This window comes from Physeter macrocephalus, chromosome 11 (genome assembly GCF_002837175.3).
Source record: "Physeter macrocephalus isolate SW-GA chromosome 11, ASM283717v5, whole genome shotgun sequence".
Lineage (NCBI taxonomy): Eukaryota > Metazoa > Chordata > Mammalia > Artiodactyla > Physeteridae > Physeter > Physeter macrocephalus.
The window spans coordinates 11,382,911-11,400,850 of record NC_041224.1 but is presented as its reverse complement, the minus strand read 5'-3'; the positions used below and the strand labels follow the sequence as shown (position 1 = coordinate 11,400,850).

The window sequence follows — 17,940 nt, the reverse complement described above, 5'->3', positions numbered from 1 at the left end:
ATATCTCATTGTACTTTTGATTTGCATTTTTCTAATGATTAATGATGTTGAGCATCCTTTCATGTGCTTGTTGGCAATCTGTATATCTTCTTTGGAGAAATGTCTGTTTAGGTCTTCTGCCAATTTTCGGATTGGGTTGTTTGTTTCTTTGATATTCAGCTGCATGAACTGCTTGTAAATTTTGGAGATTAATCCTTTGTCAGTTGCCTCATTTGCAAATATTTTCTCCCATCCTGAGGGTTCTCTTTTTGTCTTGTTTATGGTTTCCTTTCCTGTGCAAAAGATTTTAAGTTTCATTAGGTCCCATTTGTTTATTTTTATTTCCATTTCTCTAGGAGGTGGGTCAAAAAGGATCTTGCTGTGATTTCTGTCATAGAGTGTTCTGCCTATGTTTTGCTCTAAGAGTTTTATAGTGTCTGGCCTTACATTTAGCTCTTTAATCTCTTTTGAGTTTATTTTTGTGTCTGGTGTTAGGGAGTGTCCTAATTTCATTCTTTTACATGTAGCTGTCCAGTTTTCCCAGCACCACTGATTGAAGAGGATGTCTTTTCTCCACTGTATATTCTTGCCTCTTTTATCAAAAATAAGGTGACCAGAGGTGCGTGGGTTTATCTCTGGGCTTTCTATCCATTGATGTATATTTCTGTTTTTGTGCCAGTACCATACTGTCTTGATTACTGTAGCTCTGTAGTACAGTCTGAAGTCTGGGAGCCTGATTCCTCCAGCTCCATTTATCTTTCTCAAGATTGCTTTGGCTATTTGGGATCTTTTGTGTTTCCATACAAATTGCAAAATTTTTTGTTCTAGTTCTGTGTAAAATGCCATTGGTAGTTCGATAGGGATTGCATTGAATCTGTACATTGCTTTGGGTAGTACAGTAATTTTCACAATGTTGATTCTTCCAATCGAAGAACATGGTATATCTCTCTATCTGTTCGTATCATCTTTAATTTCTTTCACCAGTGTCTTAGAGTTTTCTGCATACAGGTCTTTTGTCTCCTTAGGTAGGTTTATTCCTAGGTATTTTATTCTTTCTGTTGCAGTGGTAAATGGGAATGTTTCCTTAATTTCTGTTTCAGATTTTTCATCATTAGTGTATAGGAATACAAGAGACTTCTGTGCGATTTCTTTTTCTTCTCTTATTGCCATGGCTAAAACTTCCAAAACTATGTTCAATAGTGGTGAAGGTGGGCAACCTTGCATTGTTCCTGATCTTAGAGGAAATGGTTTCAGTTTTTCACTTATGGCTTGTCACATATGGCCTTTATTATGTCGAGGTAGGTACCCTCTATGCCTACTTTCTGGAGAGTTTTTTTTTTAATCATAAATGGCTGCTGAATTTTGTCAAAAGCTTTTTCTGCATTTATTGAGATGACCATATGGTTTTCCTCCTTCAATCTGTTAATATGGTGTATCACACTGATTGATTTGCGTATATTGAACAATCCTCGCATTCCTGGGACAAACCCCACTTGATCATGGTGTATGATTGTTTGGATTAATGTACTGTTGGATTCTGTTTGCTAGTATTTTGTGGAGGATTTTTGCATGTATGTTCATCACTGATATTGGCCTGTAGTTTTCTTTCTTTGTGACATCTCTGTCTGGTTTTGGTATCAGGGTGATGGTGGCCTCGTAGAGTGAGTTTGGGAGTGTTCCTCCCTGTGCTATATTTTGCAAGAGCTGGAGAAGGATAGGTGTTAGCTCTTCTCTAAATGTCTGATAGAATTAGCCTGTGAAGCCCCCTGGTCCTTGGCTTTTGTTTGTTGGCAGATTGTTAATCACAGTCTCAATTTCAGTGCTTGTGATTGGTCTGTTTATATTTTCTATTTATTTCTTCCTGGTTCAGTCTCAGAAGGTTGTGCTTTTCTAAGAAATTGTCCATTTCTTCCAGGTTGCCCATTTTATTGGCATATAGTTGCCTGTAGTAATCTTTCATGATCCTTTGTATTTATGCATTGTCAGTTGTTACTTCTCTTTTTTCATTTCTAATTCTGTTGATTTGAGTCTTCCTTTTTTTCCTGATGAGTCTGGCTAATGGTTTATCAATTTTTAAAATCTTCTCAATGAAAAAGCTGTTAGTTTTATTGATCTTTGCTATTGTTTCCTTCATTTATTTTTTATTTATATCTGATCTGATCTTTATGATTTCTTTCCTTCTGCTAATCTTTTTTGTTTTGTTTTGTTTTTCTTTCTCTAAATGCTTTAGGTGAAAGGTTAGGTTGTTTATTTGAGATTTCCTTGTTTCTTGACTTGATACGATTTCAATATTCTTAAATTTACCAAGGCTTGATTTGTGACCCAAATATGATCTATCCTGGCGAATGTTCCATGAGCACTTGAGAAGGAAGTATATTCTCCTGTTTTTGGATGGGATGTCCTATAAATATCAATTAGGTCCATCTTGTTTAATGTGTCATTTAAAGCTTCTGCTGCCTATTTATTTTCATTTTGGATGATCTGTCCATTGGTGAAAGTACAGTGTTAAAGTCCCCTACTATGACTGTGTTACTGTCGATTTCCCCTTTTATGGCTGTTAGCATTTGCCTTATGTATTGAGGTGCTCCTATGTTGGGTGCATAAATATTTATAATTGCTATATCTTCTTCTTGGATTGCTCCCTTGATCATTATGTAATATCCTTCTCTGTCTCTTATAATAGTCTTTACTTTAAAGTCTATTTTGTCTGATAAGAGAATTGCTACTCCAGCTTTCTTTTGATTTCCATTTGCATGGAATATCTTTTTCCATCCCCTCACTTTCAGTCTGTATGTGTCCCTAGGTTTGAAGTGGGTCTCTTGTAGACAGCAGATATATGGGTCTTGTTTTTGTATCCATTCAGCCAGTCTATGTCTTTTGGTTGGAGCATTTAATCCATTTACATTTAAGGTAGTTATCGATATATATGTTCCTATTTCCATTTTCTTAATTGTTTTGTGTTTCTTATTGTAGGTCTTTTCCTTCTCTTGTGGTTTCCTGCCTAGAGAAGTTCCTTTAGCATTTGTTGTAAAGCTGCTTGGCTGGTGCTGAATTCTCTTAGCTTTTTCTTGTCTGTAAAGGTTTTAATTTCTCCTTCAAATCTGAATGAGATCCTTGCTGGGTAGAGTAATCTTGGTTGTAGGTTTTTCCCTTTCATCACTTTAAATATGTCCTGCCACTCCTTTCTGGCTTGCAGAGTTTCTGCTGAAAGATTAGTTGTTAACCTTACATGGATTCCCTTGTATGTTATTTGTTGTTTTTCCCTTGCTGCTTTTAATATTTTTTCTTTGTATTTAATTTTTGTGATTAACATGTATCTTGGCGTATTTCTCCTTGGATTTATCCTGTGTGGGACTCTGAGCTTCCTGGCCTTGACTGACTATTTCCTTCCCCATATTAGGGAAGTTTTCAACTATAATCTCTTCAAATATTTTCTCAGTCCCTTTATTTTTCTCTTCTTCTTCTGGGATCCCTATAATTTGAATGTTGGTGTGTTTAATGTTGTCCCAGAGGTCTCTGAGACTGTCCTCAATTCTTTTCATTGTATTTTCTTTATTTTCCTCTGTGGTATTATTTCCACTATTTTATCTTCCAGGTCACTTACCTGTTCTTCTGCCTCAGTTATTCTGCTATTGTGTTTGGTCTGGTGGGTTTTTACCTTGCTCCTTCATCTGCTGTGTGTTTCTCTGCCTTCTCATTTTGCTTAAGTTACTGTGTTTAGGGTCTCCTTTTTGCAGGTTCGTAGTTCCCATTGTTTTTGGTGTCTGCCCCCAGTGGGTAAGGTTGGTTCAGTGGGTTGTGTAGGCTTCCTAGGAGGGGACTGGTGCCCGTGTTCTGGTGGATGAGGCTGGATCTTGTCTTTCTGGTGGGCAGGACTGCGTCCAGTGGTATGTTTTGAGGTGTCTGTGTCCTTATTATGATTTTCGGCAGCCTCTCTGCTAATGGGTGGGGCTGTGTTCCTGTCTTGCTAGTTGTTTAGCATAGGGTGCCCAGCACTGTAGCTTGCTGGCCATTGAATGGACCTGGGTCTTAGCGTCGAGATGGAGATCTCTGGGACAGCTTTTGCCGTTTGACATTACATGGAGCTGGGAGGTCACTGGTGGTCCAATGTCCTAAACTCGGCTCTCCGACCTCAGAGCCACAGGCCTGACACCCGGCTGGAGCATGAAGACCCTGTCAGCCACGCGGCAGGGATCAGCTCCATGGACCACAGGGGCCTTCAGGGGCACCCAGGCGCCAGGGGGCGACCATCCTCCCACAGCAGCCTCCAGGGTAGGGCCCATGTCAGACCACTGGGATCTATTGAATTCTTGTGATCGGAAACAACCTGGCACACTTAAGTCCCCTTTTCCCCCTTTATCAAGTACCAACATGCTTATATCACAATGTGAAATAAATCTTTGGTGTTTTCTGCTAGTTTATTTCTTTAACAGCAATCTATAGAGCATGAACACTGTGCCTGACACTGTTCTTGGTGTTAGGAAACAGAAACAAAACAGACCAAAATCCTGCTGTCATAAAGCTTACTAGTGAGACAGGTAATACATAAAACAAATAAGTAAGATATATAGTATGTGCATAGTAACCAGGATTTATTAAAACCTGACATTTCAATAAAAGGACAAACAACCCAATTCAAAAATAGACAAGGGACCTGAATAGACAATTCTCCAAAGAAGATATACAAATGGCCAAAAAGCACATAAAAAGATGATCAACATCATCAGTCATGAGGAAAATGTAAATCAAACCACAATGACCACTTAGCTGCAACTAAGAGTCCACAGCCGCAACTAAGAAGTCTACTTGCTGTAACTAAGAGCCTGCAGGCCACAACCAACACCCAGTGTGGCCAAAATAAATAAGTAAATATTTTTTTTGAAAAATCTATTTTTGAGGGAATTCCCTGGTGGTGCAGTGGTTGGGACTCCGCACTTTCACTGCCAGTGGTGTGGTCTCAATCCCTGGACAGATAACTAAAATCCCGCAAGCTGCGTGGTGCGGCATGGCCCCCCCCCCCCCGCCAAAATCTATTTTCGAGAATGAGTGGGAGAGAGAATCTTAATGAAAAGGGGGAAAGGATGGGGTTGAGCTTTTAGAAAAGTGGCCAGAGAAGGCCTCACTAAGGAGGTGACACTTGAATGCTGACCTGAAGGTAGGAAGGAATCCTTTATACAGACATCTGATGCAAGATCCTAAAGGGAAGAGCAGGGGCAGAGGGCTTGCCTCACTTTTGAGACAGAGGAAAGGCCACCGTGGCCAAGCAAGACAGGAGGGGAGAGTAGTAGAAAATGAGATTAGAGGGCAACAGGGAATCTGATTAGCAGAGGAAGGGCCTAGGGGGTCAATTCTAAGGACTTTGGCTTTTACTCTTAGTGAAAAGGGAGCCAATGATGTGAAGTGACTTACATTTTAATGGGCTCATTTTAGTCCTGAATTGAGAAGCTACTACAGGCCCATGAAGGGCAACAGCATGGTCTAGTCATCAGTTAGGAAGCTACAGCAATGATGGAGGAAGAGAATTCTCCAATTTGTCTTTCAATTCTTTCAGTAAGTTTTCAGTTTCTCTTTCGTCCTTCAAATGTTCTGTCCTCATGGCCTCCATAGTTTCATGGATATAATAACCTCTCTTACGGTTTTTGGTTTTTTGAAGTTTTGTTTTGATGCCTTCACTGTCTCTAATCTTTTTGATCCCTTTGTCCTTATTTGCTCTTATTTCTGTATTTTTCTTTTTTTTGGCCAAGCCACCTGGCTTGCGGGATCTTAGTTCCCCAACCAGGGACTGAACCTGTGCCCCCTGCAGTGAGAGTGCAGGGTTCTAACCAGTGGACCACCAGGGAAGTCCCTGATTTCTGTTTTTCACGTTAGCATTCCTCAAATGTCTGATGATCCTTGGTGGTCCGCTAATATGTGGAAAAACTAAAAAGCACTGTCTGTGCGGGCAGGACTTGGAAACCTCACTGTGGGATTATTTGGTTGGGCCGTTTCACTGCAGTATCTTGACCTAGTCAATTTGGCCAAAGAAAAATAAATTGCTTTAATCATGAGTGGGTACATTCAACAAGTGCAAAGCTGCTGAGAGCTAATCATTAAAAACACACATCTCATGAGGCTTCTCACCCCTCATCTATCCGAGCCAATCTATCACTCAGTCCTGTCAGCTTAACTCAGGTATAAATCTCTCAAATTTATATACAGTTGATCCTTGAACAATGCAGGGGTTGGGGGCGCTGACCCTCAGCACCATCGAAAACTCACATTTAACTTCTAATCGGTCCTATGTATCCATGGTTCCTCTGTATCTGTGGTTCCGCATCCACGGATTCAACCACCTGGGGATCCAACCAACTGGGAATTGTGTAGGATTTACTATGGAAAAATAATCCGTGTGTAAGTGGACCTGCTCAGTTCAAACCTGGTGTTGTTCAAGGGTCAGTCGTACTTCTATCCATCTCTATCATCATTCCCCTGGACCAAACTACACTCTTTGCTCACCAGGAAGATTACCAAAGTCTTGTTCACCTACTCCTAGGATATCCTTCAGTGTCTGTCTTCCACAATTGGCCAGAGTGATCTTTACAAAATGCATTTTTAGTCCTGTTCCCTTCCTTCATATCTCCCCCCACCAAACTACTCCCACCGATTTTTAAAGTCTAGTGGCGGTCCTTACTCTTAGAAGAGAGTCACACGGGATGCCTACCTTTGCTGCCTCCTCCTGCCCCCTGCCCTGCCCCCAGTTCTCAGCGCTCCCGCTCTTCTCTCGGTTGTTCACACCACAGTCCTCTCTTCTACGGCTGTTTGCTTGCTCCAACTGTTTCTTTAGTAGGGAATGCTCTTTTTTCCCTCTCCCTGTAGTTTCATCTTACTGATGCCTCAGGGCTCATTTTCAACATCAATTCCTCAAGGAGACGTTCCTAATCTTCCTTAAAGCTTAACAGACCTGTGTTTTGTTAGCATCCATCACAGCTGTAATTTTATAAGTGTGACTCTTTGATTAATGCCTCCCCCATTAAAATGCACACTTCCATAAAAACAGGCACCTAATCCTTCCCCTTACCATGTATTCACAGCACCCTGCATAATGCCAGGTGCATATTATATGCCCTATAAATATCTGACAAGTGGGTATATATGTGAAGGAAGAGAACTGCAACTATTACCACCTCCAGCGTGTAAGTCACGTGAAGAAGCCGATTGCTTTTCAAAGGCATTTTACAATGCCAAATTACAGACTGCCTTGGAAACTGTGACCTTAAAACATGCTTTTCTACTTCATCATAATCAGTACAAAGAAATCAGCACACAAAATACATTTCCAGACAAACACACCAGTTTTATAGAAAAAGATATAAACATTCACATTAAGGTCTGGGGCAGGTCGGGGGCTGGGAACAAAACTCTGTTGTTCATTTCAGGCCAAGAACATAAAGTGAACCTACCTACCAGAAACAAAGAAACCAAACAGAATAACAAAAACAAAGCCATAGCCAAAATTACTTGTGCAAATACATAAATATCCAAGAAAGAATGACCAAATAATGGAACTTGTTGTAACATAAAGAAAAGCAAAATTTACAGTATTTTCTATATGATAAAGACTATATAAATACTGCTTCAATTTAAAAAAATTTAAAATTGGACCTAGTAAATGCTATCAAGTATCATCAATGTTATTTACCATTTGTGTTCTTCCAGCTTTAGAGTACTTTATTTCAAAGGGAAAAATTCTTTACCTGTAACTCTATAAAGATAACATGTTCAGGCAATCCAAATTCAATTGTGCTAAAATTCACAGAAAAGGAAGTACCCGTGCTTTTAAGAAGCTTCAGAGTGAGTCATGAGGAAGTATTTTTAGAAGATATAAATGTCACTGGAACCCAACTGTAGAAAATTCGTGCAAAGGCTTTATTCATTAAACTAAGGAATTCTCTACACTATGTGCCAGTCTATATACCAGATGGGGAAAACACAAAGGTAAGTATCAAAACAATCAGTACAAAACTTAAGAGTTCTAAAAGAGAGATAAGGTATTTGAAATACCTGGTTTTTATAACAGTAGAAGAAACTGAAATCTTAACGTAAGCTTTTCTATAATCACTTTATGTGTGTGTGCACTTTCCTATCAGGATTATTAGTAGCTTCAAGGATGCAAATACATGAAGAGAGGTTTAAAAACCTTGACTGACATCCACGGTGTACGCTGACTGTGTTTTGTCAGGTCCACAACTGGTGTGGCAGGGTTTTTAAAGTTTTTCTATGTACTTCATGACTCAATTCCACTTTTCAATGCAGTGGCTGAGGGCCTACGGATAAGAAGATGAATGAGAGAGTCCCTGCCCCACACAAGGCTCACTGCTGACCACGGGCCATGCAAAGAAAGGCGCGGGAAGTAGCAACGGTGCATCATGTGATAAATGCAGCAGCACAATGGACCGACTGCTATGGGAACAACAAAGAATACCAGGACAGGTAGGTAAGGAGTGTCTTCTCCATAGAAAGGTGGGTATCATTCACTCCCCTGACTCTCTCCACATACCTAATACTTCGATGTTTGAAAACAAAATGTCTGCGTATTTACATAGCGCAAGTGACACTGTTCCTTCTATTAACCTCCCGTGAAACCTCTTCTGCTGTTTTGACAACAAAATCATTTTTTAAATATCAATCATAAAATTTAAGGTTTAAAATATTTTTATCTTACTATCTTTTATATTTGACACATATAGTTTGAGAAATTTATTAGTTTTCCTAATGTTAAAGAATAGGGTTGGTGATAAAAGTAATAACTGGCTTGAAAATACATTTCTGTATGTAAATCGGAATTGATTTCCTTTTCTGGAAATTTATAACACTTGACACTAAAATGAGTCAAATGATGAAATCCTCAGGCAGGAATTAGTTGTTTAGGTTCTGTAGTTTACATTTGCTTTTTACTTCTTCCTCTCTACTTCAGGAGGAAAATATAGAGCAAAAGCTGTCAGATGAAATGTAACAAATCAGTATGGTCTGTACTCTTACGGCTGTATTTTATAGCTTTCCCTGTTTAAGGAAAAGTAAGTATGTATCTTTCACTAAATCCACTAGCTGGACGTTTGCCAGCACAAGAAAAGTGAATACAGTAATAAATAATGAAATAGATCCACAAAACTTAGCACTGTCAGTTCAGTCTTTGGTACAATTTATACAATTCATACTTCTTACAGACACAAAGTACTTTAACAAGTACAAGCTGAAAAAGCACAGTTGAGTAATCAGGAAAGGGCAACAGGATTAAGAAACGTCAAAAATATAATTATAAATTTTCTTCCTTTAGTCCAACATCTAGCAACTCTATGTAGGAATACCAGAAATGTTTAATAAATGTAGAATAATGAAAACGGCAATGATGATGATGACAACAGCTAAGATTTACTGGGCATTTAACTTGTAATAGGTACTGCTAAGCCTGACAACAATCCTAAGAGCAAGGCACCATTATTAAACCCTATTTTAAAGACATGGGAGAAGAGGCTGAGCCATGTTAGGAAGTGGCATGGTTGGGATTCTAACGAAGGCTGTCTGACTTCAAGGCTCTTAACCACTCGATTGTGGAAAAAGAAATATTATAAAGGCTGGGATTTAGCAACAGTTTTGTTGCAAGAATTTTATAACAAACATATTCAAATGTATTTAATCTATTTCAATATTGTAATATTGCATCTACTAAAACTGTAGGAAATATTCCATCCTGAAAGAGCAACTGACCTCTATACCACTGAACTATTAATCGATTTTAAAATGCTTTTTCCTAGATGTTATAACTAAAACTATTTTATATCACATAAGTTAGATTTTTATCCTCTCTACAAAAGAGTAACCCAAACCATTTAATTTCAATTATTTTCATCATAATGCAAGTGATTTCTGAAAAAAATCAAGAGACAAAGTTCTAAAGTTGGAAAAGATAAAGAAATTATTAAGTAAATCATGACTGATTTTACTGAAATGATTCCAAAACCAAAGCAGTACAACAGTATGTCCTTTAGTATTAATTTTTTAGATTTTGAAACAATCCACTTCACAGTGGGAATACACTGAAGTCTGTACAAAGATCCAAACTAAATATGGACTTATATTACTTGTTTGCCTGATGTCATACTTACCAAAAAAAAAAAAAAAAAAAATCCTGCTATAAGCATACCTTGGCAAAAAATACGGTGAGGTGAGTTTCACTGCCAACAATCCAAATAGGGAATTTTGGAGATTTCAAGTAAGAACCAACCTAGAACAAATGTAGCAAAATAAATAAACAAATGAAAATTTTATACTGCCTGTTAAATATCTGCCAACGAATATTTGAGGCATAACTGAAGTGTCTAATTCATATTTAAAGGGAATAATGGATTGTGCCAGAATGCCTTACCCATAATGGTCAAATGCTAAGTGTAAAAATGAATGTTATAATGACTGTCAGGGCTAAGTTTTTACTGCACCTTTCCACTAGAAGAATAATACAGATCTAACACAGCTAAAAAGAATTAGTTTAGCTCTAAGAATCATTCTCAGGTTTCACTAAAGATCCTAGATAAAATGACCACTTCTAGAATTTCAGCTTGGTACCTCAAACCCTAAAACTATAACCTTGACAACAATTACTTTATCAGGAAAATAATTATAAATGAATAAGTGAGTAGATATATGAATAAATAGGGGGAAAAACCTTAAGAACATTCTGTCTTCAAAGAACCTGTGGCAACACAGTAATCTCTCTAAAGCAAAACACACACTCCCAAACATTTAAGAATATAAAAGAATCCTGTCATTTGATTCTTCATGGTAGGAAGTAAATTCAAAGTTTTTCAGTATTAAGTCTCTTTAAAATATGTAAGAAGTTATACTTTATAGCCTGCCTTCGAGGTTATATATTTAATATAAAAATGACAGTACCCAAAATTTGAGAGTATCATTTTTTTGTGCGTGACAGAGAAAAAAAAAAGCTTAAAATTCAACAGACTTGTGAAATCTGATCATGTTCACATTAATCACCCACACTCTTAGATGGACAAAGACTCTGACTGAAAAACAACTAACCTTACCAATCACATTTGCTGAATTTTCTTTTCTCACACAGACTCCCTAGAACTGGAAAATTCCAAGTGGCTGCTCGCAGCAGTCAGAGCCAACTATTCGCCCCTTAGCAGCCAAAAGCCCTGCTCTGGTGCCCGGCTTTCAACCACCCTTTGGAACTGACTGCTATCATTAGGAGGGAAGTGGGAAAGAGGCAGGTAGTCTTTTGTATTCGGGGATCATAAAGCTAGTAGTATCTTTGCCCTCCGATGGGAGGGATGAGCCGGATGTGCTAACGGCAGTGGTGAACCAGCAGAGGAGGAAGGATGGTTTGAGGACAACAGAAAAGTGTTAACAGCAAAAGGACAAAGAAACAGGAAAAGCTCTGGTCACAGTTCAGAGTGAAGGAGTCTAGAGGTGTTCAGTGCAAGGCCTTCCACTTTACATAAGGAAGCTGCGAACTCCACAGGACCTGTGCTTGGCCTGAATTCAGACGGCTAGCTAGTACAGAGCTGGGGTTAAAGCTCAGGTTTTATAATTCCTCACGTGGCAGCTTTCTATTACATCACGCGGCCCCTTGCGGTGGAAAGTTTAGGTGCTGTTTAACTTCTCTTTTAGAAAAAGTGTGTGTGTATATATATGTGTGTGCGTTTAAGGTAGAAGTAAAACATGAGGATAAAATTACAAACAGTGGGATCAAAGGGTAAATGAGTGCTGAGCTCACGAAGTGTTTGTAATAAGAAAAATAAATAAAAGAAGGTATAAATGGAGCAACCACTTTGGAAAACAGTTTGACAGTTCCTCCAAAAGCTACGTATATAATTACCATATGACCAAGTAATTTCATTCCTGGGTATACACTCAAGACAAATAAAAACATGCTCACAAAAGACTTATATATTAATGTTCATAGCAGTATTATGCATAATAGCCAAAAATCAGAAACAAGACAAATGTCCATCACCTGATAAGTAGAAAAATGAAACTGATATAAACTGATATATCATACAATATTATTCGGTCATACAAAAGAATGAAGTACTAATACATGTTAAAGCGTGAACGAACACTGAGAACATTATGCTAAGTGAAAGAAGCCAGACATTAAAGGCCACGCACTGTAGGATTCCATTTAAATGAAATGTCCAAAACCGGCAAAACCGCAGAGACAGGAAGTTGCCAGGGGCTGGGGAGGAATGAGGAGGTGACAGCTGAAGGGTTTAGAGCAGCAGTCCCCAAACTTTGGGGCCGGTTCCGTGGAAGACAGTTTTTCCATGGACCGGGGCTGCAGGGGAGGGGGGGAAGGGCGGCGGGGGATGGCTCAGGCGGCAACGCGAGCGATGGGGAGCGGTGCAGAGAGGCAGAGGAAGCTTCGCTCGCCCGCCGCTTACCTCCTGCTGTGCGGCCTGGGCTTTGGGGACCCCTGGTTTAGAGGATCTTTTTGGAGCGAGGAAAACATACTGAAATTAGATAGTGGTCATGATGGCACAGCCCTGTGAACATGCGAAAAACCACTCAATAACACACTTTAAAATGGTGACTTTTATGCATGAGTTATATATGAGTTTTTTAAAAGGTGCACAGCCAAAAGCACTCGGAGTCACCTTTTATCTGCGTGAGCACGCACACAGGGGCAGGAGAGGGAAAGAGCGAGAGAGAGAGAGACCTAGAGAGCCCGTGAGAGAGACTGTTTCATTTGTCTTAATGAACACATATGATCAAAATGATATGAAAATGTTAATTTCAATTCTAAAGGGCAATTTGCTGCACTACCAAAGAACAGGGAGGTGTTCAGATTCACAAAACTAAAACAAACACAATTATTCCCTTAACGCCATTTCTCTAAATGTTTGATGATAAGTGAATGTATATATATATTCAGAAGGATATCTATCTACAGTTACATACAGATGAGCACCAGAGTGTAAGAGAGAGTGTTTTTTTGTTTTGGTTTTGTTTCTTTAATGCTGTCTTAACTCAGCTTTGAGGCCCTCACTGGGGGCTGGTCAATTCCCTTAAAAAAGACAGCTCCTTAAGTCCAAACCCCAGCCACCTGACATGTCTCCCCACCCCAGGCCACTCTGCGTGGCCCTAATCGCTCTGGAGCCAGGCCCCAGACAACAAGGGACAACTCCCAAGCCCAGAGCTCACCCAAACCATTCAAACCAGCAGGTCACAGGGAGCCCAGGCAGCCCAGCTAACCCCATCCCGGTTTCCACACGCAAGCGGCTCCCTAGGGCTGCAGCCTGCTGTTGCCTTGTCCCCGGTATAATTCTCTTCTTGGCCCTGCCTGGTAGCATTCTCTTGTTTGGAGCTGTAGGTCACAGAGTTCTGCCTTTCATCTATCTGAGTATCAGTGTGCTGTATCCCACCATTAAAAATATCTTTAAACCTCGAAAACACCATAGTTACTGCTAGAACACTAGAGCAGTAACACTAGGTTGGCACTAGAGCAATAACACTGGAGTAACAGGAGAATATACAGCAGCTAATGACTTCCCACTAAGATCTTGGGGATAAAACAGACATTCCTCTGCTCTATCTAACAGTTAAAGAAAAGCAAACGCACATATTTAGAAAATTACAATTCTGGTGAAATTGTCTGCTCATTCCTTCAACAAATATTGACTGAGCACCTAATATGTACCCAGAAAGACAATGTGCCTGCCTTCAAAGAGTTTATATTCCATTAGGGACAACAGAAAAACAAATTCAAGATTTAAAAAGGATAACTAAATCAATAAAAAAGATCACTGCAAAGTGATTATTCCTATGAAATAATGTGAAAAAGAGTCACTGAGGGAATGGTCCAGGAAAGGGTCTTTGAGGCCCAGTCTGAGGTAGAGTCTGAAGCAGAGAGTGAGCCATCCATTTAAGAGCTGGAGTATTCTAGGCAGAAATGAAGTAAGTACGAAGGCTCATCAGGCAGGAAAGGGCCTGGCGTGTATGAAAAACTGACAGGAGACCGGCATGGCTGGAGCACAGCAATGGAGAGAGCGCAACGCAACTCTGGACGGACAGACAGAATCCAGACCATCAGGGCCTTAAGGCCACAGGGTGAAGATTTCAAAATATATCATCTTCACACCCTGTCTGCCTGCAAAACACACACCACACACTTTTTAGAAAAACAGCTTCACTGACGTATCTTTGACATACAAAAACTGTACGTATCTAAGGTGTACAACTTGATACTTTGATATATGTATACACCATAAAAAGACCACCACAATCACGCTAAGCAATATATCCGTCGTCTCCATGTGGTTACCATTTCTTTACGTGCACACACACTTTTGGGAATATGAACGTCTGCGGGTGTGCTGGGGAGGAGGAGACGCAGTTTGATTCTCCAGTCGCTAGGTTGCCTCAGAATAGCTTTAACTTGTGTAATTAAAGTCACTGAAAATATAAGAGTTGCTACTGTTTGACAGTACAATTACTACTAATGAATAAGGGCAGGATGACACCTATTCGATTATCATAGCCGTGTCACCGCTGTCCAAGTGTTGTCATGAAAGAGGAATGCTGTCTGGTAAAAAAAGAAAGGGAGGGGAGGAAAGGAAGGAAGGAAGAAAAGGAAAAAAGAAAGAAAGGTACTGTTACTGTTACTAAAAATAATCACCACCAGAACCACTGCTATGGAACCACCATTCTAAAATGGAAAAGAATACGAGATCTACTTCTTTCTTTCTCCCAAATCAGAACATCTTATTAAGTGCAAATCGTTATCGATTTCAACTCCATTTAAAACTATTTGGAATATCCAACAGTTATTTCCGATTGGGCAGGAAAGCTATGAAATATATATCAAAAAACGAGAGTTTCATGGCAGTTCCTAATTCTAGCACATGTGTTAAAGAGTTTAATGCTGTGAAGTGCTTGGATTTTGTTTTTTAGCGTGAAATCAGTTTTCAGATGAAAAAGACAAGTTAGAATTTCAGGCATTTAGCAAATTCTTTTTCTTTGCCTGATAAAGTATTATCAGTTGTTTCAGCGAAGCATACTGTTAGTGAGGAACAAACAGGGCGTTCTTTCCCCTCAGTTTACTGAAAACTATATCTATATTCGATAATGGGTATCTGTTTTTACCAACTATTTCATGCTGGGTTCTGCCCCCCCGACCCTCAAAAAGGAACAAAGCCTCAAAAAATAAGGAGACTGAGCATGATCAGCCAGCTCAGCTCCATCCTTGATAAGCCTGTCAGTTCAGGAAGGGAGGTCAGAACAAAACTGAGAGTACACACTGTCGGTAGTAAGCTAAAAACTGCTGTCACAGGAGAAAAATGCTCTCTGCAACAGTGGACATGTGAATAAAAACCATTCGAAGTACCTTAAAAATCAACTTACCTTACAGTATCTTAACGCTTCCATTAGTGTTAAGAATCCTACAGTTGCTTGTTCATGTATACCAAGAAGTTCTGCAACAAAAAAGTTAGCACTGCATTAGCATATAAATCTGAAAAGCACTTCAATGTAAATATATATGTACACAGATATATATATTCTACACCAAAACTTTTACTTTTACCCAAAACTATACTTTAAAGCCCAGCATATGTTTATTGTTAGGAGTTCACATCAAGTCATCATGACAGTACTACTCATTATAAAATGCCATTAAATTAGGTAGTGGGTAATGTGATCCTTCAGATGTATATTAAATGTATTTATAAAACTTTATATTCAATGTTAACTTTTGATGGACATTTGATACCACTCCTCTCTCCTATAAACAAACACAAGCAGCACGCTTAAGACTGGGGAAATAAGGATGAATAGAACACAGTAACTGCTTTACAAAGGCTAAGAGCTTATCAAAGGAGGCAGATGAAAAAACTTGTGCTCTCTGTTTACATGAATACACACATCTTACAGCAGTATTAAAGCATCTGCTTACTGTGTCAGAGAAGGTGTACACAAGTGGTAACATCTGAGTTGAATCTTGTAGCATATGTAGGAATTTTCCAGGCCAAGAAGAGGACAAGAAAAAAATTCAAAGCAGAGGAAATGGCAAAGAAGTATGACAAATCAATGTATCTAAGGGGTGAAGAATTTGTCAAAGCTTCCTTAAAGGTTTCTAGCCTGGGGAACCTGATAAATGGTGATTAACTAAGAGAAAGAATTAAGAAGAAGGAGGTTCTAAAGTGGTGTGAAGAGAGGACATGAGTTTGGTTTTAGACAAGCTAGGATTGAGGCGCCATTAGGACTTCTAGCTAGAGATGGATACACAACTAGAAGTAAGGCTCAGGAACACGGCAGAGAAATCAGGGTTGGATGTAAAGTTTTGGGAATCACCAGCATAGAGATGAGAGCTGACATCATGGAAATGGGTAAGAAAGAACAGAAAAAGCATAGAAAATGAAAAGACAGATTATTCCACATCAGAGATATAACTGTGACGGTAATAAAGTCTTTTCAGACTACAGCTTTCAGCTAAAGTACATCAAGTGCCACTATAATAGTAATTTCGGTCCACACATATTTCTAAAAAGCATGTTTTTTTCCGGTTAAAAATTATGTCCACTGTGAACACAGTGTATATATAACTCTACATCCTTTTTACCATCCGATTATATATCATCCATTTTCCTATTAGGATTATTATGTTTTTCTTATCAATTAATGTAATAATAACAACTTATTTGCTTTTGTTGTAAATATTTTACCGCGTATCCTGAAGTACAACATCCAGATGGTGTAAACCAAGAACTTGCTGTTGAAGCTTTAAGATTTGTAAATTCAAAATTAATAGAAGGCACGTACACATATAGCTTGTACTTCTTCACAAACTTCTTACAGGCAGAGAAGACATAGCAATAGTTCCCAAATTTTGGTTACAACCCTTAGGGATGCCTAAGTCCCTTTTAGAGACTACATGAAACCGAAATGATTTACATGAAAAGATGTTAATTGTCTTTTTCACTCTTGCTCTCTCGTGAGCGTATAGTGGGGTTTTCCAGAGGCTGATACGTTATTTCCCAACAGACTGAATCTATAAACAGATATGAGAATCCAGCTGTCTGCTAATAAACTAGACATTAAAGGGATTTGCAAAATTTTAAAACAATGTCACTCTTCTTAGGAAATTTTTTTCTTGTTTGGGAAGATAGTTTAATTAAAAATATTTATATTTAAAGTAATTTTAAAATGAATACATCTTTTAAAATTTCTCAGTCTTAATTTTTAACAAAAAACCCAGTGATGATTATTTTCTTATAAAGCAAGTAAGAGAAAGCTTTTTGGGATCCTCACTATATTTAACAGTGTAAAGGTCGTGAGCCCAGGAAATCTGAGAACGGGTGAACTACAGCATTCAAAGGAGAAAGAGGAAGTGAGGGTGAGCAGCCCAAACAGGCAGAGATGGTACTCCACAGCCTTTCAAACTTTTCCCTCCTCTTCCTTCCGAAATGTAAGCAGCACTAAATGTTTTCAAGTTCAAAGAATACATGTTAAGAAACATTTTCACACGTTAATTTCTAAAATCAGTTACCACCACCTAGTGTTACAACTTGATACTACATCATCTATTTCCTTAGAATTTTAAACAAATGTCTAGAATAGTATATTTATAATAATATCATGCTACTAAATATAGCAAATTAGCTGTTCATAATTCTTGAATAATGAATTGTTCAGATTAGGTCAGTAATCACATGTTTAGGTATGTTGTTTCAATGGTAGCATTTTTATTTTTATTTTATTTATTTATTTATTTTTTTGCGGTACGCGGGCCTCTCACTGTCGTGGCCTCTCCCGTTGCGGAGCACAGGCTCCGGACGCGCAGGCCCAGCGGCCATGGCTCACGGGCCCAGCCGCTCCGCGGCATGTCGGATCTGCCCGGACCGGGGCGCGAACCCGAACCCACGTCCCCTTCATCGGCAGGCGGACTCTCAACCACTGCGCCCCCAGGGA

The 17,940-nt window shown here is 39.1% G+C and overlaps 1 protein-coding gene across 4 annotated transcripts in view; it reads right to left on the bottom strand.

Moving 5' to 3' along the window:
* Nucleotides 1-17,940, bottom strand: part of MINDY3 (MINDY lysine 48 deubiquitinase 3) — a 95,400-nt gene that overhangs the window by 41,747 nt on the left and 35,713 nt on the right. For 3 of the 4 annotated variants that reach the window (XR_447887.4, XM_007109657.3, XM_028494916.2), the window contains exons 9-10: nt 15,376-15,446; nt 10,160-10,240 (exon numbers count right to left, since the gene is read on the bottom strand). Coding sequence is in view for 3 of the 4 variants with exons in the window: in XM_007109657.3 (XP_007109719.1) it covers nt 10,160-10,240; nt 15,376-15,446 (152 nt within the window). In the remaining variant the exon portion in view is untranslated. The remainder of the gene's footprint in view (nt 1-10,159; nt 10,241-15,375; nt 15,447-17,940) is intronic. The other variant, XM_007109658.4, reaches the window with a different exon arrangement.